General features: G+C 37.0%; 1 protein-coding gene across 34 annotated transcripts in view; it reads right to left on the bottom strand.

Moving 5' to 3' along the window:
* NRXN1 (neurexin 1) overlaps nucleotides 1-22226 on the bottom strand; it is a 1383669-nt gene that overhangs the window by 740032 nt on the left and 621411 nt on the right. For all 34 annotated transcript variants that reach the window (XM_060187660.1, XM_060187677.1, XM_060187662.1 and 31 more), the window contains 3 exons: nucleotides 11850-11972; nucleotides 2861-3242; nucleotides 649-839 (listed from right to left, as the gene is read on the bottom strand). In XM_060187660.1, the coding sequence (XP_060043643.1) occupies nucleotides 649-839; nucleotides 2861-3242; nucleotides 11850-11972 (696 nt within the window). The remainder of the gene's footprint in view (nucleotides 1-648; nucleotides 840-2860; nucleotides 3243-11849; nucleotides 11973-22226) is intronic.

The following is a 22226-nucleotide window of genomic DNA, read 5'->3' as shown; positions in this document are numbered from 1 at the left end:
TCCCTGACAAGGAGACCACAAAGAAGCATTTAGGGAAACTTATTTTCTGTTTTCACTAGTACATTCTCTACGTAGTTTGCTAACTTCACAAGTCAAGTATCAATAAAGGGGAAAGTTTTCTAAGACTTTTTTAAATAGGTGGTGAATTATCCCCATTGTTGGGGTTTTGGGATTGGAATTCACTGTTGGAGACACGAAGGCATAATCCTACCTGAGATTCCTGGTACGAGACTCTTGCTAATTATCTAGAAAACCTTGTCAAGAAAAAAAAGTAGTAAATTCTCCAAGAAACTCCTCAGGGATCTGGTTACTCTGACTACCAAAAAACCATCAAGACTAAAGACATTTGCAAATGCCTATCTTTCTTTATAATTTCAAGACTAAGAATTCATTTTTCTCACTCATTCAATTTTAATCATGCATGCATTCTTAGGTGTTTCGTGTTTTGAGCTTCCATTAAAAAATGCATGTTTCTGCCACATTAAAGAAGGAACAGAGACCAATATGTTGTATTATTAATCATGTTCTGGAAATAAAATTCTGGACAATCCTTGGAGAAGATACACATACATGCACACACCATAGCAAAGAATCTGAGTGGAGACCATGAGAAGCTATGTCTGTGACTCTGACTCAGTATGAACTTACTCTTGAGGTCCAAGTTTCTGGCTCCTGCAGTGATCTGTGTTGTGATTTTTGTGTCAATCTTTACAGTGTGGAGATTGCTGGTGTCCCTTGATATCATCACATTGTGCCACTGATTGTCATTGAGAGGTTTGTTTGAGCTCCCTTTGATGAGGTTAGCACCATTTCCCAAATCAAACACGTAATGTAAGTACCTAGGAAGAAAGAAAAGATGGTAAAGTGTCATCATGCCTTGAGTTATAAATGGAGGTGTTTTTCAGGCCATTCCATTCTTGTTAGAAATCATGAAAGTTAGAGTGCACTGTATAGAGTCTCCATTAGCAAAAAGAAAAAGAACATTAGTCTGTTTCAGCAAAGATTGTTACTTGGCTTTACTAGAGGAAATAGTGAAAATCATTTTTAAATTCCTTCCTTCCTACATTCCACTTTGTGCATCTAGAAGAAGAATAATACCCTTCACTACTCCATTACTATTTCTACCAGTCCTTACCTAGCTCCTTTGCCAACTATATTGAATTAGCACTTCTTGGTTTCTTCCACCTGCTTTCACTTCAATTTCTGATGCCTATTTCTAAATAATAAATGTATACTCATCTTTCAAGAGACTATTCAAATAGTCATCATCTGCCCCATTCATTTTTCTAATATCTCTAATGATTCCTATGAACATTTGCAGATAATCACCTGGAGAGAAATTTTTCAGAGGGCTTTTCATATATTTTTGTGTGTGTCCTAGGCTTGTCTGTTTTGTGTGTTGTGTGGAGGGGGTTAATAGAACATGAGTAACAATGTTAAAAAGAAATAAACATTAGTGTCTGACGCATTATCCAGTCCACTGTATACAGTTAATAGTTTCACTGAATATTATGTAATAGTTTCACTGGGTGAGTTGCCAAATCACTAAAAGAAACAAAGTTTTCCTCATAGCTCCAAGAATATTTCAGAAAAGTATTTATTTCAAAATTCAAGTAATTATGATTTCAATTTAAATGGATTTTGTGATATTAAGTAATCTGATCTCTTGATTTAGTTATTCAATATAGCAAAAGTTAGCCAATAAATTTGTAGGATTCTTTTGTAGAATCACAGTATAGTGTACATACAAAGGACATCATCACCTGAAGTTAAGATTCATAGAATGTCTACCTTAAACTAGAACTCAACACTGTTTGCATTCCACATATGGAAAAATCATTTTTAAAGACAAGTGAACCACGATTAGCTTTATGGAATATGGTAGATGTGTCTGCTGCTGGTATCCTGGGTTGCAACTCTACACAGGATTGAAAAGATTAACTCAGACACTTACTGGCATGTGTAAGAGCAATCCAAAGAATGGCCACACCAGTATGATTTACTGAGTATGCCCCGAAACAGACTTTTCTTGTGGTATTTATTAGCAAAAGTCTGTATTACATCAGATCATGGAATGAGAAACATCAAAAGCATTTTGTAGGGTACATAAATTAGGACAGCTAATGCTGGACCTCCAGAATATACTCATGTAGAGCTCTGCCTATGCAGTAGATATACATTATGTCTGTATCATGTGTTCCAGTTTGTGATGGGCAGCAGTGTTGTCAGAGTACACAGCTTTAGCCTTTTTTGCCTTGGTGGTGGAGGAGCTGTTGGCCCAACTGCTCACAAACTTATGTTATACACCACTGCCCATCAGAGAACAGGAACTATATAGCCAGAGGGTAACATGAGTGACTGCAGGTGGTCGGCAGTCCTTTGTCCTATACATAGCTTTCAATAATTAAAAATGGAATTATAGACAATGTATCAATAAGTAAACAGGCATTATAGTGCAGGGGTCTCCAAGATCAAGTAATAGGCATCAAGAAATCAGGGGATTTCCAACAATAAAATGCCCATGTAACTTAATATCTTTTTTTAAAAAAAATTTTATTGGATAGAGACAGCCAGAAATCGAAGGGGGTGATAGAGAGGGAGAGAGACAGAGAGAGACACCTGAAGCACAGCTTCACCACTTGCAAAGCTTTCCCCCTGCAGGTGGGGACCAGGGGCTCGAACCCAGGTCCTTGCACATTATAACGTGCTCTCAACCAGGTATGCCACCACCCGGCCCCTAAATATCTTTTTACTTGTGCTAACAACCTTCCTTGTCTCAATCCACAACCATACAAACCAGTACATTCTGTTTAATTTTCTTTTGAGATTGATTATTTAAAAAAAAATTTTATATACTCACCCTTTAACCAATTCAACCACAATAAAGTCATTTCCATCCCCACTGTTATACAGAATTAGTCCATCTAGGGATGTAGTCTTGAACTGGAAAAAAAGATGCATAGAAGTGTAGGCTTGCAACGTAGCTAAGGCAACATAACTCGATTTGGTCTTGAAGGTGACAGGGTCTGCTATGATGTTCCTGAATCCAAACCTGGCATTGAGCTCACAATAATCAATGTCACCGTTTTTACACAAGTCAATATATGCCATTCCATTAAATGTCAGACTCTGCAGATGTCCAATGAAGTTGGAGGGCACAGAAGACAAATACCGTCTTTCTGTAATAATTCCAGTCTCTATGTTATGAAACTCCAGCCTTGTATGATCACCTGCCATTTGACCTAAAAGGAAAAATAACGTATTATTTTCTGCATCTGAATGATTCTTTCAAAGTTGGACTTCCATAACAATGTTACATATTAACATACAAAGGCCCAACTATGTCCTTGACAATACATAATATAAAATAAGAAATGATGCTCATGAATGTAGATATTATGTAATACAATTTTCTTAAGCCAGTTTTTACTACCAAATTTCAGTCCTGACAAAAAAATATCCTCATTAGCTAAAACTGTAGATGTATATATATGTATGTATCACACAAAACACACACACACACACACACACACTCACACAATTAATCCAGTAGAAAGAGACACACCCCAGATTTGTTACTAGGTTAGGACTTTCTTTATAAATAATGCTCTTTGTGGTCCATCAGTAGCAAACCTGTTAGAGCATGCACATTATAGTGCACAAAGAGTTGGGTTCAAACCTCCAGTCCCCACCTGCAAGGGGTCGGGGAGCTTAACACTGTGAAACAATGTTGCAGGTGTTTCTCTTTCCATCCCCTCTCAATTTCTGTGTCTATCAAAAAATAAAGAAAGAAATTTTAAAATAAATAATGTTCTTCAAGGAGTCAGAGAGGTGTCTTAGTGGGTAAAACACCTGCCCTCTGTCATGAAGCACAGGATTCTAGCCCCCGAAACACATGAAAGCACCACACATAGATATGATTGGAACTTCATGAATAGAGGAACAGAGCTCTAGTGATTCTCACTCCTCTCTTTCATTAAATTATAGAAAATAAAGCAATAAATATTATAGGTTCAGCTGTTGGTATGCTTCTAGTTCTGCTTCTGAGATCTCTTCTGTTACATTGCTTGATGTTGTGGTCTATTTACATGGTCTTCTGTTACACTGGTTTGGTCTCACTCCCCCTGCCTCCGGGAGATTTGGTTTAGTCCTGGCCTTTTCGCACTTCTTGCTTCTCCCCACCCTCTACCCTAGATACTTCCTGAGTTCCTGACGCTGCCACCAGAGGAGAAAGATGGAGGACAGAATTATGTGGTGATTAGATTAGATTAGTTTTTTGAACCGTTGGCTCGTGAATAAAGAAATACAGCTTCTCTGCTCAGCCCTGGTCGTCTCTCTACCACTGTGAAGCTAGCCTGGCATACTGGAGCCGTGAATGCTGACTGACATAATGGCACCACAACGTGGGACCTGACCGGCCCATCCCCCAGATAAGTGAAGATGTTTGGCTACCTATCCACTGTGGGCTGCTTTTCTACTTGTGAAGAGGTTTCCAAAGGCCTCTGCCCTTTCTTCATGAGACTATTTCTCTGTTTCTGGAACATTTTGCTCTGGGCCACACTCTGGTTTCCGCCCGGCACTTGCCTGCAGGATCCGGCTCGCCGCCGCATGGTGTGGGACATTGGGCGTGGGCTCCCTCCACACTGCTTGGCTGCCGGGAGCAGGGAAGCGGGCATGGCGGGCAGAGCTGCAGCCCATCCTGGCCCCTGCACTGGGGTGCCTCAGCCCGTGCCTTCTGTACAGCCGGCCTGCCTGCCCTCCTGCTATGAAGTCTGGGCAGATCCCGGACCACCCAGAGACCGCGGGCTCCCTGCCGGGACTGGGCCCCCTGGCTGAGATCCCCAGCTCGGCTCTGAAGGTAGAGGAGCTAGAATACACAAAGATCTGTGCAGTGATGGCAACCTGCAATCCCTGGAAGTGGAGCTGTGCGGGAGGCCACCACCAGATGGTGCACCCCACGAACGGCTGGGACAGTGCAGATCTGGATTCGTGTTTAAAATGACATGTCTTCATAACAAAAGTTTTTCTCCTTGTGTATTGAAGACCATGTTTATGTGTGGGTTTGAAGTTTTGTAAACATGAACTTTAAGGTTAGAAATGTAAATTTAAGGCTACATTCTTACCAGGCAAAGTTAAATGAAAAAGGTTTTCAACATAATTCTCATAAAGGTAAAATGAACTTACATTTAAAGTCTGAGGTAAAAATTAGTTAAAAATCAATATATTTTAACTAAGTTGGTCTAAAAATCCTGCGCACACCTAGGGTGTGTCTCCATCTTGTATGGGTTTAATAAAGGTAAAAAAGGACGTTATTGATATGTAAAGCTCTCAAATACCTTCTCAATTAGAAACTATAGATTGCACAATGGTTATGCTAATGATTTTTATGCATGAGGCTCTAGCAGTGGTTCTTTGCCTTACCACATTTTATTGTGCTTAGATTGGTTAGGAGCCTTAAAATGAAATGAAAAAGACCTTCCAAATTTATAAAGATACTTAAACCAATTATAATCGAGTTATCAATTGTGGTAAACTTTTAACCTGCTACAAGTTTTGTTTCATACAAAAGTAAATTGCAGCCATCAAGTTCTCTACAGAAAAGCAGAATTCCAGCAGCTGACCTTCCTCATGCAACGTTTCACACCCCCCCCCCCCCAGCAATTCTTCAGTGGACATCTGCTTTGGACTGGCACTTCTATCGGACTTACTGGTATACAACCCTACAGTAGCTTTCCTTTATGCTGCTGGGTTTCTCAAAGACTGACTGCAGCCAGATGCCTTGGGACTTTATAGGCCATACCCCCCTCCATGCTAGGTAATGCCCACAGAGGTAGGAAACGCCCGTCGAGGCAAGAGAAGCCCACAGAGGCAAGAAAATGTCCTTTAGCTTGACAAAGCCTTGCCCACAGAGGCAAGAAATGACCCCCTCAGGCCTTCCCTTGGCATCACACTGGTTCTTGTTGCTCGCTTACTTGTTCCTCCATGTTTGTGCCAGTTTTTTTTTTTAAATGCCTGTACCGTATAAGTTTCTGTTCACCCCACACTCCTGATACTATAGTCAATTAGTTAAAAAGAAAAGGGGGAATTGTTGGTATGCTTCTAGTTCTGCTTCTGAGATCTCTTCTGTTACACTGCTTGACGTTGTGGTCTATTTACATGGTCATTCTGTTACATTGGTTTGGTCTCACTCCCCCTGCCTCCGGGAGATTTGGTTTAGTCCTGGCCTTTTTGTGCTTCTTGCTTCTCCCCACCCCCTACCCTAGATACTTCCTGAGTTCCTGACACTGCCACCGGAGGAGAAAGTTGGAGGACAGAATTATGTGGTGATTAGATTAGTTTTTTGAACTGTTGCCTCGTGAATAAAGAAATACAGCTTCTCTGCTCAGCCTTGTGTCCCTGGTTGTCTCTCTACCACTGTGAAGCTAGCCTGGCATACTGGCCTGCTGAACTCTGACTGACATCCAGCAAAGTGGCTCAGTAGTACAGCACATGAGACCACATCTTACACCTGAGATCCCAGTAAAAAATATTTATGAAAAACTGAAAATCAAGATCAGAAGAGAAAAACATTAAGCAGAACTTGGATTGAAGTTGTTGTATTGCACCAAAACACGAGACTCTGGAGTTGGTGTATTGCACCAAAGTATGAGACTCTGGAGTAGGTGCAGGGGAGGGTTCAGGTCCTGGAACATGATGACAGAGGACCTAGTGGGGGTTGTACTGTTATGTGGAAAACTGGGAAATGTTGTGCATGTACAAACTATTGTATTTACTGTCGACTGTAAAACATTAATCCTCCAATAAAGAAATTTAAAAAATTACTCATGAAAAAGAATGTAGTGATAGGATGGGTTTGGGTCTGATGGAGGCACACCTGGTTGAGCATACACATTGAAATGCAACTCAGTTCTAGCCCCTAGTTCCCACCTTCAGAGGGAAAGTTTCTATAACAGTGAAGCAGTGTTGTAGGTGTCTCTCTTCCCTATCTCCCCTTCTTTCTATCCTACTACATAAATAAATAACTTTAAAAAATGTAATGGAATATTTTTCTATATGCAATAGCAATAATGAAAAACTAATGACTAATAATTCTTCTAATAATTGATGAATAGATATTTGAAGTCAAATATGTAATTATAGATTATTAAAGATATTTGAAGTCAAATATGTAATTATAGATCCAGTGCCTCATTTATGTGAAATGTCACTAGTCCAGAGAGAGAGAGAGAAAGAGCAAGAGGTATAAAGAGAAGAAAAAGTTTCTTATTGCATCTATTTGGCTGGGTCTTGAACTGGGTATCAAGTATGGCAAGACACACACCCAACCCAGTGAATTATCTTCCCAACTCAAATATGGACTTACTTTTAACCTTCTCTTTTCTGTACTGAATACAGCTCATGTTTCCTAGAACTAGTCTCAAAACACTTTAGAATTTCTACTGATCTTCTCTGGACATATGACATTTCCCTTACACTTCTATTTCAAAGATTAAATTGAATTAAATTTAAATTGAGGCCATACAAGGCATGCTCACTTTTGAGAACACTAGCAGAGTTAAGTCTATATAGCATAAAGTACAAATTTTTTTTTTTCCCCTCCAGGGTTATTGCTGGGCTCAGTGCCTGCACCATGAATCCACCACTCCTGGAGGCCATTTTTTCCCCTTTTGTTGCCCTTGTTGTTGTAGCCTTGTTGTTATTATTATTGCCATTGTTGATGTTGTTCATTGTTGGATAGGACAGAGAGAAATGGAGAGAGGAGGGGAAGACAGAGAGGGGGAGAGAAAGATAGACTTCTGCAGACCTGCTTCACCGCCTGTGAAGCGACTCCCCTGCAGGTGGGGAGCCAGGGGCTGGAACCAGGATCCTTATGCCGGTCCCTGTGCTTTGCGCCACATGCGCTTAACCCACTGTACCACCGCCCGACCCCCTACAATTTTCTTTAAGCAACAAAGCTTTGTTGCAGACTTCAGTGTTTCTTCAGCTCCGGTTCCACTCCTCCCCACACAACCTCATCACTTCTTTGTCAACTGGGGACTCGATGAGCAGTCATGCTGCCCCTGTGCAGGTAGGCCTGGTGGTGCTCCTCTGCTGGGAGCCTCAGTACATGCAGTACAATAAGAAAAAGAAAAAAAGAAAAATCATTATAGCCCATCTAGAGTCTTTTCTTTCCTTAATAAGCTTATGTGAATCACACTGACAGTATTGGCAGATATGTTGCTCTCAGAAGAGAATTAGTAACTAAAAGCCATAATCCACTGACTAAGGAAACCTTAACCACTGCTTTTAGAGACATATTTTTCTCTCAGAAGTTATTCCAGTGTTTAATCCTATGTTAGTAATGTAGTTATATTTGCTATTGCATATATGTGTGTGTGTGTGTGTGTGTGTGTGTGTCAAGTAAGAAAAAACAAAGGACTGTCGAAACAGAAATATTTTTAAGGTTCTAGCCATTTAAAAATATATAAATTTAGAGAAATGAAGAGTTTGAAATTAGCAAAATATCTGAGATCAAAATGTAGACTTTACCAAACTGACAATAATTTTCAGTAACAAATAGTTTTTGCATAGAAATTTCAATATCTGATCAACTCTTTGATCCACTATTTAAGGTTTAGTCTTGCTCCAAGTTGGGTTAATATTCTGCCACCCACGTTCCAACCTGGCCTCCCACTACACTAGTCTCTCTCTCTCTGCCTCTTTTTTCTCTATATCTGAAAAAAAACACCCAAGAGCAATGAAGCTCCACAGATGATAAATATAAGAAAAACCTACTGCAAAGCAAAGTCACCTCTCAGCCTTACTTCAACTTGTTAATTCACTTCGAGTTATTGAGAGAGTGGTATATGTGTGTATCTGGTGATGTGCTCAGTAACAACAAAGAAATAGTGTTGTCAAGAGCTGACATGGCTCCTGTTTTCCCAAAACTTTATGGTCTGCTAGAGAAGAAGTATAAAAATGAATATATAACAGAGCTAAGAAAAAATGCTATGAATTTGATGTCATGCTGGTAAATAGGAAATGAGAAGAAGTATCTGACTTAATATCTCAGTTGAATTTGTGGAATTAAAAAGAAAAAGAGGGTTTCTGTGTTGCCCCAAAGTAAAAGACTCTGGGGTGGCAGTGAGCAGCTTAGGTCCTGGAACATGATGGCAGAGGAGGACCTAGTGGGGGTTGGATTGTTATGTGGAAAACATCTGACTGTACTTTACTGTCGACTGTAAACCATTAATCTCCCAGTAAAGAAATAAAAAAGAAAGAAAGAAAGAAAGAAAGGGAGGGGGGGAGGGAGGAAGGAAGGAAAGAAGGAAGGAAGGAAGGAAGGAAGGAAGGAAGGAAGGAAGGAAGAAAGAAAGAAAGGGAGAGAAAGAAAAAAGGCTAGGCTGGAGACACAGCAGTGATGGTACACTAGACTTGAATGTCTGAGACCACAGAAGTCCCAGGTATAATCCCCAGAACCTTCATAAACCAGAACAGAACAGTGCTCTGGTTTCAGAATCAATCCCTTCTTCTCTCTTCTCTCCTTCCCCCTGCCACAAAAAATAAGTACTGAAACAAATGAAAAGAGAAAATCATATTAGAAACTAGATATGAAGAATAAATAAGAGTAGTCTGAGAAGACCTGCCAGTTGAACAAAGGCTCTGCGGTGCAAAAGAGCAAGATGATGTAGCTCCAGAGTCCTGAGGAAGTGAGGTGAATGATGTACATGAGACAGGAAGGAGAATTAAGGTCAGATAACCTGTGTCTTCTGACAATATCAGGATTGTATCACATATTGTGTGTCTGGTTATATCATTCTCCCAGAACTCTCCGTTGACCAAGATGAACTGAACTTCAGCTTAAAATATTTTGTGAAACCCTGCTGGTTTGTTTAAATGTCTTCATTCTCAAAGTTCACACAACTTCTTCAATCTTCTCGGTCCTAATAAAGGTTTAAGCTAATGCCCCTGCCCTTTTTTTTTTTTTTCTTTACTTGCTTCCTCAGAGAATAAAATGATATAATTTAGTAGTGGTTTCTAAATGCCAATTCATGAACCAACTGCATTGGAGCTCTCTGGAGAGATTTTAAGCAAAAATAGTCCTGAGCTCCTTCCAGATTTTCTGTATTAGGCCAGAAACTGGCCTTTTTAAAGCTTTTTCAGATGATTTTAAGTAAAATGGTATCTATATGTAGACATATTTTTTGGAAAATCATATTGAGTGTAAGATAAAAAGGCTTCTATCAGTTCACAGTTTGCTTTATTTAGCTCAGGAATAATTCTCTCAAAACTTAAAAAACCCATATATGATATTACTACATTGATAGAACTAATTGTTCCCTGAGTACAGACATCCCCTCAGGATTGAATAAAGAACTTTCTTTTTTTTGCCTCCAGGGTTATTGCTAGGGCTCTGTGCATACACTATGAATCCACTGCTCCTGGAGGCCATTTTCTCCCTTTTGTTGCCCTTGTTCTTTATCATTGTTGTTAATATTATTGTTGTTATTGCTGTTGTTGTTGGATAGGACAAAGAGAAATGGAGAGAGGAGGGGAAGACAGAGGCCATTTTTCCCCTTTTGTTGCCCTTGTTCTTTATTGTTGTTGTTAATATTATTGTTGTTATTGCTGTCATTGTTGGATAGGACAAAGAGAAACAGAGAGAGGAGGGGAAGACAGAGGGGGAGAGAAAGACAGACACCTGCAGTCCTGCTTCAATGCTTGTGAAATGACCCCCTGCAGGTGGGGAACCAGTGGCTCAGACCAGGATCCTTATGCAGGTCCTTGCGCTTTGAGCCACATGAGCTTAACCCACTGCACTACCGCCTGGCCCCAGAACAGACATTTCCATAATGCCTAATGGCTATCTTGTGCTTTGTACTAAAATCATCGACATGGAGATGCTCTCTACAAATAAAAACTAATATTGCAATGGGTTGTATGCTTTGAGTTATTCTCAGCAGAGAAAATAAAGGTGCATCAATTCCTCTTTTACTCAATTCCTCTGTGTCTACAGAGTGAATCGTCATATTGCTCACCTCAGTTAAGAATCTATAAATTTGGCACTGAACTTGGCATCCTAAATAGTAGTTTAACCAAGAACTAAATAGTTTAAAATGATATGTTACCGATTATAATGAAAAAGTAGTTCACCTGACCAACTGTCAGTATATCTATCAATTTAGCGAGGAGTAGAACAGTCTAACTTGTTACTGCTAATCATCAAAATATGTAGGAGGAAAAGAAATTGAACAGAAATTGGCATCCAAACAACCTCAATATTTGATGAGGCCCTAGGATATTTATCAAACTATATTAAAGTTTTTATTGTTTCTTTAAAAAAAGATAGCTGAGTTGCTCATTTGAGAAGATATCCATTTGATATGATGCTTATTAAATTAAATTTTTGATAGAAAAATAGAAAAACAAGGGTTGGGGTAGATAGCAAAATGGTTATGCAAAGAGACTCTTATACTTGAGGCTCCAAAGTCCCAGGTTCAACACCCTGCACCACCTAACCCAGAGCTGATCAGTGCTCTGATAAAAGAAGAAAAACACATTTAATGGAGTTGTGTGGTTGATGCACCTGGTTAAGTGCACATATTATTATGCACAAGGAGTCAAGTCTCTGGTCCCCACCTGCAAGGGGCACACTTCATGAGTGGTGAAGCAGGACTGCAGCTATCTCTCTGTCTCTCTCCCTCTCTATCTATCCCTCCCTCTCCATTTCTCTGTTCTATCAAATAAAATAGTTTAAGAAAAAAAAAACCTTTTAAAAAATACAGAATCATTGTTTTCAATGTGCCCTGAAAAACATGGTAAAATCCAAACCTTCAGCAAGAGAAAAGATGTAGGGACAAGGGATTTACCTGTCATGGCCTGTTGGTCATCCACTGTTAACTTTAAACTTTTTCCTCGACGAACCACACGCACTGTGTGCCATTCATTATCATTGAGGTTATAGCCAGCGAAAAGGGTCTCGGGACCTTTGCCTGTAGAATATGCCAAACAGTCATTATGGACAATCAAATGAGTCAAGTAAATGAACCTCACAGAGAGTGAGAAAGAGAAAGAAAGAAGGAAAGCAAAAGAGAAGAAGAGAGAAGAAAATGAGGCAAGAATGGAGAGAGGGAGGGGAGAGAAAAAGAGGGGAGGGAAGAGACTGATTGGATTTTCAAGCCCATTAGAGACTCACAACAAGCAAGGAAAATGAAAAGTTAACATTCAAGTGTGACAATTTAAGAAACATCTTTAACAATATTCACTGATCTAAGTCAAGCGAATGAACCTGCTGTCAAAAATGGGCACAATCAATGATACTATCAGTGACATTGAAAAACCTCCCAAAATTTACACATGGACTTTTAAAAATAATTCTCTGATGTGTAGTTATTACTGTCTAGTTAATATGGTAACTAGCAGTCATGTAACTTCTGAACTGAGGTAAGTTCTGATTATACATCATGAGTGAACCACTCTCAGTGAATAGCAACTAAATGAACAGAATCTGGCAAGGCGTCTACTTTGAGTGCTAGAGATTAGCATTCTTTATTCTTACTTTAGGTATCTCTGATTCTAACCAAGTTCTTACATTTATATGCTTCCTCAATTTATGAAATTTGATTCCAAAATTTTAGTCTATCTGAGATACAAACAACTGGTACAGGTAAAAGTAGTGACACATATAAACTGAAGAAAAAGGAGGCCATAGATAATAAAGGGTTAATAATATTGACTTGGAATAGGAGATAGGGGGTGGGGTAGAGTCAGAATTAATCAGCAACAGAGGGTGGCCAGCTAATGGTTAAAAAGAAAGAAGGCAAGAAGTATAGCTAACTGGGAAAGTAATTGAAATAGTGTTGGACAATGTCCCATTTCTAGTTAAAATCAAAGTTAAGTAGTTAGAAGAAATAACACAATGATTTATGAAGTACACTTTCATTCATGGAGATACAACAGGGATTGAGCCTATGACTAGTCCTTGGCACCTCCATAAACCAGAACTGAGTAGTGCTCTTATTAAAGTTAAAAAAAATAGTCAAAATAAGAAAAAAGTTTTTAATAAACTCCAATATTCTTATAAGAAAATAAATATTTATACAAATCTGATACTAAATGAGTCTCTATGTGGCAAAAAAGAAAAAACGAAACAGTTGAAAAGGTTTTTGTTTGCTTGGTTTTTGTTGTTTGTTTTAGATACATTATTTATATACCTGGAAATAACTCAGCATGCTGATGGTCTTAGGTTGGTTTCAACAGCATGTAGAAAGAAGCACAATAGATGAAGGAGCAGTGCTGTGACATCTGTCTTTCTTTGTGTCTCTTATATTTTATTAAAATGTTGGTAGCTGGGAGCAGTGGTTTTGTACATCCTTAAAGTATAAATACTACATTAAAATTTACATTATATAATAGGCCCTCCTCCCTGTTTTTTTTTAAATATTAAAACCTGTCAGTTCATTAAAATTATAGGAGGCATGACTTCATTGAGTTTTATGCCTTTCAAAAAACTCAGCAACAGGTTTGGGTACGTAATTTATTCAAATGAGTTATATCAAAAAACACTGTCAGGGGCATGTTACAATGCACAAGGACCTGGGTTCAAGCCCTCTGGTCCCCACCTGCAGGGGGAAAGCTTTAGGAGTGGTGAAGCAATGCTGCAGGTATCTCTCTGTGTCTCTCCCTCTCTATTTCCCCCTTCCCTCTTGATTTTTGACTGTCTCTATCCAATAAACAAAGATATATTTTTTTAAAAAAAGATTAAAAAGCATTGTCTAAAATTAAAGAGGACCTATACAAAGGAGGAGAAGGAGAAAGGAGAGGAGGAGAATGAGAAAAGAAGTGGAAATTTCAACTTGGGAGCCAACTAAAAGAAATCTCTGCAGTTCATCAAATGGGATGCCAGTGTTTTCAGTACGCCAGATTACTGGCCCAGACCCACTTACTCTCTTAGGATGTAAACAATGATACCAGTGCTATATTTTTTGGTTAGGGTTTCTCTGGGGCTTAAAATGAGCCCTGATGCTGGCTAACTACTGCAACATTAACTTCTCTCTGTCTTTGCATAGGATTATCATTAAGACTTCTGTTTCTTTTTTAAAATTTTTTATATTTTTTTATTTTTATTTTTATTTCTTTATTGGGGAATTAGTGTTTTACATTCAACAGTAAATACAATAGTTTGTACATGCATAACATTCCCCAGTTTCACATATAACAATACAACCCCCACTAGGTCCTCTATCATTTCTTTAGAGAAGTTAAATGCTATACTCAGATACATGGATAAATACTATTACAGATAGAAGGGTTTTGAGATCACTAAATAGCTAGAGGATGCCTGTTATTTCAGCAACTGCAAAAATGCTTTGAGACCAAGTGTTGAAAGCAAGTTCCAGGACCAAAGGAACTTTCTCATTTCAACAGTGAAGATAGAAATGTGTAATAACTGCAACAAAGTTGCATCTACTGGAGCACAGGGTCAGTTTTAGTTTTGATCTTTGAAAAGAAAATATAGTATTTAAAAGCTATTTTTAAGGGGAGATGTCTTTCTTTCTTAGAAATGTTTGCTTTTGAAGCAGCTTCACTGCTGTCTCCTTAATTTTAAAAGTGTCTGTCAAGGAAAAAAAAAAAGCATAAGAGTGATATCATCATTTTACTCCATTTTGGGCTTGACCTTGCAGTAAAGTTATAATGCTTAATGTATGAAACAACTATTTTCATAACAACAAACACAAAATCAAATTAAAAATAACCCTTTGGTACATAAAAATCTCTGTGGACTAACTTCAAAGTCGTTCTTACATTATTAAAAACATGAAGACAGGGTTTTTAATAATGCACTTAATATACTTTGTTCAAAACAATGTTACTCATGCAGCAGGAATTGTAATGAATAATGTGCTGAATAGAAAGTTAAGAATGACTGTTACTATTTCTTGACTTGCATCCAATAAAGAAGTTGTTGAAAACAAAACAAAACAAAACTCCTAGAATTAAAGAATATATTGGTGATTAACAGAGGAGAGGAGGGTGGAGTGAGGACAAAATAGGTAAAAGGGGGGCTGGGTGATGGTGCAGTTGGTTGAGCACACACATTACAGTGTGCAAGGACCTGGGTTCGAGCCCCTGGTCCCCACCCACAGGGGGAAAGCTTTGTGAGTGATGAAGCAGGGCTGCAGGTGTCTCTCTGTCTCTCTCCCTCACTATCACCCTCTCCCCTCTTGATTTCTGGCTGTCTTTATCCAATAAATAAATAAAAATAAATAGGTAAAAGGATCAAGAGAAACAAACTTCTAGATAGAAAGTTATTTTATAGGAGTTTAAATATTATATGAAAACTACAATCAATAAAATTAAGTTGAAAATTTGAAAACTAGTAAATAGACACATTATTAGCAATGCCTGTATTATAATGCATATAGATGTCAAATCATTAGCTGTACATCTAAAACTAATGTAGTATTTTATGCCATTACACTTAAATTTAAAAATAAAAGTAGAGGGGTAGAAAATGTTTATTATATGCCAGATACTTTAAATAATTTCATCTTTACACTATTATTATTTTTCAAATGTGGAATAAAAAAGAAAGCATAGAGGACTCTGTCCCAAGATCACACAGCTAAAATTCAATAGAAGTATATTTTTATTCCAGTTCTGACCTAGCTAAAGGCTACATGCTTTCACTTCTCAGTTCTCCCACATCTAAATCTAAGAAGTAGGAAAGCTGCCCTTTGTGGTAATTTCCAGCTTGCTTAGAAAAATAAACACAATGTAACACACTAGATGTTTAAGTCATGATTAAAGAGAATCTCTAAACACACTTTACCACTAGCAACTGAAGTGCCTGGCACCAAAGCTTTGGTATAAATGAACTGTGGTCAGTTTGGGCCTTTTCCTCCTCATCCAAACTCAGCAACTGGCTAAAGCAATCAACTTCTGGTGCTTTTACCTCCTCTACCATTAGCCCTGGGCATACATAATCCAAATAAATAAAGTTAGGAAACAGTCTAGTAATGAATAGTCTCTAAAGTACTTTTGGAGGCTCACATTCTCACAGACATTTAAAACACAAGTTTAATTTGGCAATTGAGTTTGAGGATACTAGCATTGGTGGGTGGCAGTATTCTGCAGGAAGTTGTAAACAAGCCTTGTTAATTTGACAATAATGGAAAGAAAAAAAAAATCCAGGAGAAACAAGTAAAAGTTGCCACTGCTGATATCTGAATTATGGCTCCCAGTAAATTACAAAGAGGACCTATTTCTCCAGTTGTAATTATGACATCCTCAGAATGCTATATGGATTTGACATTTTTAGTTTTTTAAATAATCACTTTAAAAATAGTTTGATCTTTACCCCTTCCCTTTTTTTTTTTCTAATCTTCTCTGATTTTCACCTTTTCTAGATGTCTTTATATCTTTTGCACATGGAAAGACAGAGACACAGAGACAGAGAGTGAGGAGGGAAAGAAAGCACAGCACTGAAGATTCCCTCAGTGAAGTAGGGGCTGATTATGAATCTGGGTTGCACACATGGCAAAGCAGGACACTATCCAAGTGAGCTATCTCCTTCTTTCTCTCTTAAATAACTTATTAACTTCAGTTAATTTTTTTCTGTGTCTTGATATTAAGTTGGGAATGAAGATCTTTGTTTTAACTTCACAGACAAGTTAGGGCATTTAATTACAAATTAAAATTAGACACTTGCATTTTATTTTGTTATATGCTAACTTATCTTCTTAGAAAGACTTAAAATAATTTGTAAGTCTGTGCAAAAGACAAACTTGTTCAGAATAAGGAGTGGCAAAACAGCTGATAGTAGTAGAACTTTCATGGAAGTACAGCACTTCTAATTATAGGGCCATAAGTAATTGCACAAGTAGTGTGCTACTGAAGCCAGCCCTGACTCGGAGTATAAATATTTTGTTTATTTACTTTTCAACTTTATTTCAGTTAACCTCTATACCCAGGAATATGCAGAGAGTTGGAGATAAAAATATTTCATTTACCCATCTGAAAGGTACAGCTAAACCATCTTCCACATACTACTTACATTTAATGACAAGGTCTCTAGAGTATCAGAGAAGCTCTCTGGATGTTCGTTGTCTTTCTGTCCTGGCCTGGTGTCCCATAATCTCAACGTGGTGAAAAATCATTCATCCCAGTAATTGTAAAGTTGAAATACATGGTAACAATGTAAACTCCCTTTTCTCTATCCTGCCTCCAGTTCCCCTGAGCTTAAGTAAAGATACATCTTTAAAAATTATTCAGAATGTCTTTAAAAAGAGTTATTGTGGGGCCCAGAAGTGGCACACCTGGTTGAACACACACATTACTGTGTGCAAGGACAAAGATTCAAGCCCCAAATCCACATCTGCAGGGGGAAGCCTCTCAAGTGTTCAAACAGTGTTGCAGGTGTCTCCCTTTATCTCTTCCACTCTACTTCCCCCTCCCCTCTCACTTTTCCTTTGTCCTATCAAATAAAAGAAAGAGGGAAAGAAAAGAAAAAATTGGCCACTTAGAGCAGTGAATTCATTTTTGCAAGCACTGACTGAGCTGCAGGGATAACCCTGGTGGAAATAAAAAATAAAAGTGATTTGACTTTTCTGTACAATGGGACAAATATATATTCTTAAGAGACAAATTGCTATAAAGTAAAAATATTAGCCCTTCAAATTAAAAAGTGTATTGAGCAACAATACAAAGTCATATTAAGCTTGGAGATCATTGTTTCTCTAAGAATGACATTACCAAAAGGATAAAACATCTTATAAACTTAAAAAATTCCATTGGAGAAGTGAAAATATCATAAACCAATTAATTATGTTTGTTTTAGTTATACTGCTATTTAAATATTTCTAGCCCCCCATTATTATTTTTTTTAACTTTCTAAAATGTATATACCTTTTTCAACTTTCTAAAATGTATATACCTTTATATGATTTGGAACATGTGTTCTGAACTCAAAGACCCTCTGAAATTTTATCCTAGTCCCAAGCTACTAGCTGTGTGATCTTAGGTAAACTAAGTTCTCTGTATCAGTATTGCTGTCTGCAAAGTAAGTTAATAAAATCTTCATAGCATAGGAAGATTAACTACATTTTAATCATTTAAAAATGTCTGGCACACAGTAAACCTTCAGTAATAGTAGTAAGACCATTACTTATATTGTGTTATCATTACTATTATTTTCTTTCACTCAGTGGGAAATTTCTAAAACTTTCAGAGAAAATATATTTTATAAATTGTATCTCAATATCTTTTGTTTTATTTATACTTCTATTCATTTAAATTAAATAGAGACAGAGAAAAATTAAGGGTAGAGGAAGAGGTAGAGAGGGAAAGAGACAGAGCACTATTTTACCACTTGTGAAACTTGTCCCTGTAGGTGAGGACCAGGGACTTGAACCTGGGCCCTTGTACATTGTAATGTGTGTGCTTAACCAGTGCCTGGCCCCTACCTCAATACTTTGAATAGAGGAGACATTCATTAAAGAATTTAATGGTATGGGGCTAGACAGTGGCATACCCAGTAGAGTGCACATGTCAACATGTGAGAGGACCTGGGTTCAATCCCCAATTCTCTATTTCTCTGCCTCTATTTAAAAAGTGGAAGAAGAAAGAAAGAAGTGTGTGTGTGGGTAAGGTGGGGGGTGTTGGCCAGGAGAAGTGAATTCAACCTACAGGCACTGGGACCCAATGGTAACTCTAGTGGCAAAAACAAGCAAACAAAAAGAAACCTTATTGAAAAGGCATATTTACTCAGATTTTTATGTTTTTAATGATAGATGATACTGAGTTTTGTTTCCAGTGCAATTACTTAAGAACAGTTAGTAGTGACTTAATAGTGGTTTCCAATATTATAGTTACATGGGTATAGTTTCATATCACATCTACTACCAAAGACCTATGCTTGCCCTAACCCCAAACCCATAGTCATTGTAGTTCTCATATAGTTTTAGAGACTGTAGTTTCTCTACTTTCTCTCTCCCCCTCTCTCTTTATTTGCTTATTTATTTATTGTTCTCTTTCTTTTGTAAGTTTAAGTTTAAGTTGTATATTTAAGTTGTATATATTGTTTAAGTTCTATATATTATACATATGAGCAAAACCATCCAGTAGTTGTCTCTCACCTCCTTACTTACTTCATTAAGCATAGTTACCTCCAGTTCCATCCATTTTGTCCCAAAGGGCATACTAGCATCTTTTAAAATTGCAGAGTACTATTCCATTGAGTATATATCCTATAACATCTTTATCCAATCAGTTTTTAATGCCTACATTCAAAGAAGTGTCAACAAAGTAATATTTTCCTTTCTTTATTCTTGTATTTGGCAGCAAGAAACCTGAGAAGTCTTCTAGTTGGACAAGTCAGCTATCTGTGATCAGCTTATGTGATCAGCTTTTTTGCTCTGTTTGCATAAAAATAAATTTAATGATATGCAGAGCTTAGGAGAACAGAATGATCTAAGGCCAGCAGTCAGTCACTTTCAAGTGCAAAGAAAATAATTAGCTTAGGGTTTGGGTTATTCAAGACTTAATGACTTAACTCTTAGAAAACTTAGAAAACTTGGATCTTTTCAGCAAAAGGGCCTGACTCTGGAGGGCTGATGCAAACACCCCCTACAGACTCCTACCCTTATTTCCTGATTCATGCCAATGCTTTTCTATAAGCTACAAAACAGATCATTGTATATAGTATCGTTCACCTCCTTTTCCATATGTGACTAAACACTATAGCTCTAGGCAAATGGATAAACAAGACTTAAGTAATCCACTAAGAAACATTTAGTGTTTATAGCTTTGTCATTGATTGTACCCATTTATAACAGACCAGTATAAAATTTCTGGTGTAAATAATTCTCATTGTGAAAAGCATAGATTTAAGAAATTATCCACCTTTTTAACAATATCATCATATTTGCAACACAGTTAAAATGAACATAAAGTATAGATTACTAAGAGAATGTTTTAAAATAGCTCTTTAAATCTGATCTAGCTTGACTGGCATGTTTAAGAAGAAGCATAATAAAATTAGCCTTATACAATAAAAGGGAAAGTTTGGACTGTGACTTTATTTTAAGGAATGATCATTTCCAAGAAATGCTTATCACATATTAAGATATATTTCATATATCAATTAAATTTTACTTAACAGATTCATAGTGATTTATTTAAATATAACCTATGTGATGCTTATATAATGTCAACCCATCTGATTAAAAAATAGATAGACATACAGGTACTCAGTATTTGAACATCTAAAATATTTCACTTGACATCTGATAAACAAAAAACATTAATTATAGTCACAAATAAAGTGCTTACTTAATTAAACATATCATTACTCTTCTGAATATGCCTTATAATAGTTACAGAATGTCTTTGTAAGAGAAGACCAGGAAGAATATATTCTTGCCTAATCAAAGGAATTACTTTACAAGAGTTTAATTTTCTATATCTTGTTAAAATAAGTGCATTTGCATCTAGTTAAACACCAGACAGTTCTGGAAGACACTATAATGACTATTATAATGCAAAAGGCTTTTATGCCTAAGGCTCCAGAGTTCCAGATTCAATCCCAGGAAATGCTGAAAATTAGAATTGAACAAAAAACTGAATTTATGAAATCTAACAATTATGCAAGGGACCAGGTTGTGGTGCACCTGGGTGAGCACACGTTACAATGCACAAGGACCTGGGTTCAAGCCCCCAGTTCCCACCTGCAGGGGAAAGCTTTGCAAGTGGTGAAGCAGTGTTGCAGGTGTCTCTATGTCTCTCCCTCTTTCCCACCCCCTTCCCTCTCAATATCTGGCTGTCTCTATCCAATAAGTAAATAAAGATAATTTTAAAAAAGCAATCATGGAAAATTTTGGAGTTCCTTTGTACAAAACTCCAAAGATAAGAAACATCAGAAACTAAAAGTGTCTAAGTTTCTGACTTTGCTAACTTTGCCTTTTTGACTTTGCTAACTTTTCCTTTTGAAAATAAGGAAGTCATTATACTATCTGAAAATAAATTTTTCAGTATATGTTATAAATGTTAGGAACCAATTTAATAATGCATTTTAAGAATATTTAGTCTTTGGGATTATTGAACTATATAGCATGCCACGCTTAGGTGCATTTTATTATTTTTTTCTTAATAATTGCCCCCAAGAAGTCTAGGGATAAATAATATATAATTAATTTATCCATCATGACAACATACAAAGTTTTCAAGTAATGATTTAATTTACTAATATCTTCTATAGTTTATTTATTATTATTATATTTTATTTTTTGCCAGAGCACTGCTCAGCTCTGGCTTTTGGTGGTGTGGGGGGTTGAACCTGGGACCTGGGAATCTCAGACATGCTAGTCAGTTTGCACAACCATTATTCTATCTCCCCCACCCTACAGTTATCATTTTAACTTTGCATAACATAGAGTGATAACCAAATTTTTTCTTTAGTCATCATTTATTTATTGGGCTTTTAGTCACTAATGTGAATACTATAATTTTACCAGTTATTTTTAATTGGAATTTAATTGGCAAGAAAAACATATTGAGATTATTCCTTTCTTTGAAGCTGTCTATGTGTCAAGCTTTTCTGCAAAAATGGCTCACCTTCCAATTGAGAAAGTATTCTGAAAAAATACTTATCCTATTTCAGCAGTAGCTAATAACATTCAAACTGTATGCCAAATTAACTTAGTAAATCTGAAAAAGATAGTGTTTGGAGCTGGTCAACCAATTGCTAAAAGTAATTTTCTGTTTGTGTGTTTGTTCATGGTAGATCTGGGTAAGGTGAAATTATATTAGGTAGGCATTTACTTGTTCACAGATATTCCAGTCAGTTTTCTTTAGCTGCTCTGAAATTACTATTTCCTCCTCACTTTTAATTTGTCTTTAACTGGTTCTATGAAATAGATCTGTTCTTGACAACATTAGGATAAAAAGTGAGATAAAGTGTTAATCAAACTCTTTAATACTACATGTAATAATCACACTCTAGGTATAATGTTTTAAATAAAATAACATGTTGCAAAAACATCTGAACACAAAAATCCTATACTTAAAAAATATTGTATGTTGCCGTATGCTTAGTATATAATATACAAAGTACTATATGCTCACTTCTAAGGGAATTTAGATATGAAGAAAAAATTTTTATAGGAACTGAAGCTAGTTTTATATAATTTCTGTTCCCTCTAGCTTCTAATTAATTAATTCATTTATCTATCCTTACCAGAACACTGCTT

The sequence above is a fragment of the Erinaceus europaeus genome, chromosome 3 (assembly GCF_950295315.1).
Source record: "Erinaceus europaeus chromosome 3, mEriEur2.1, whole genome shotgun sequence".
In the NCBI taxonomy this organism is placed as follows: domain Eukaryota; kingdom Metazoa; phylum Chordata; class Mammalia; order Eulipotyphla; family Erinaceidae; genus Erinaceus; species Erinaceus europaeus.
Note: the sequence above shows the minus strand (reverse complement) of the source record. Positions and strands in the feature narration are given on the sequence as shown.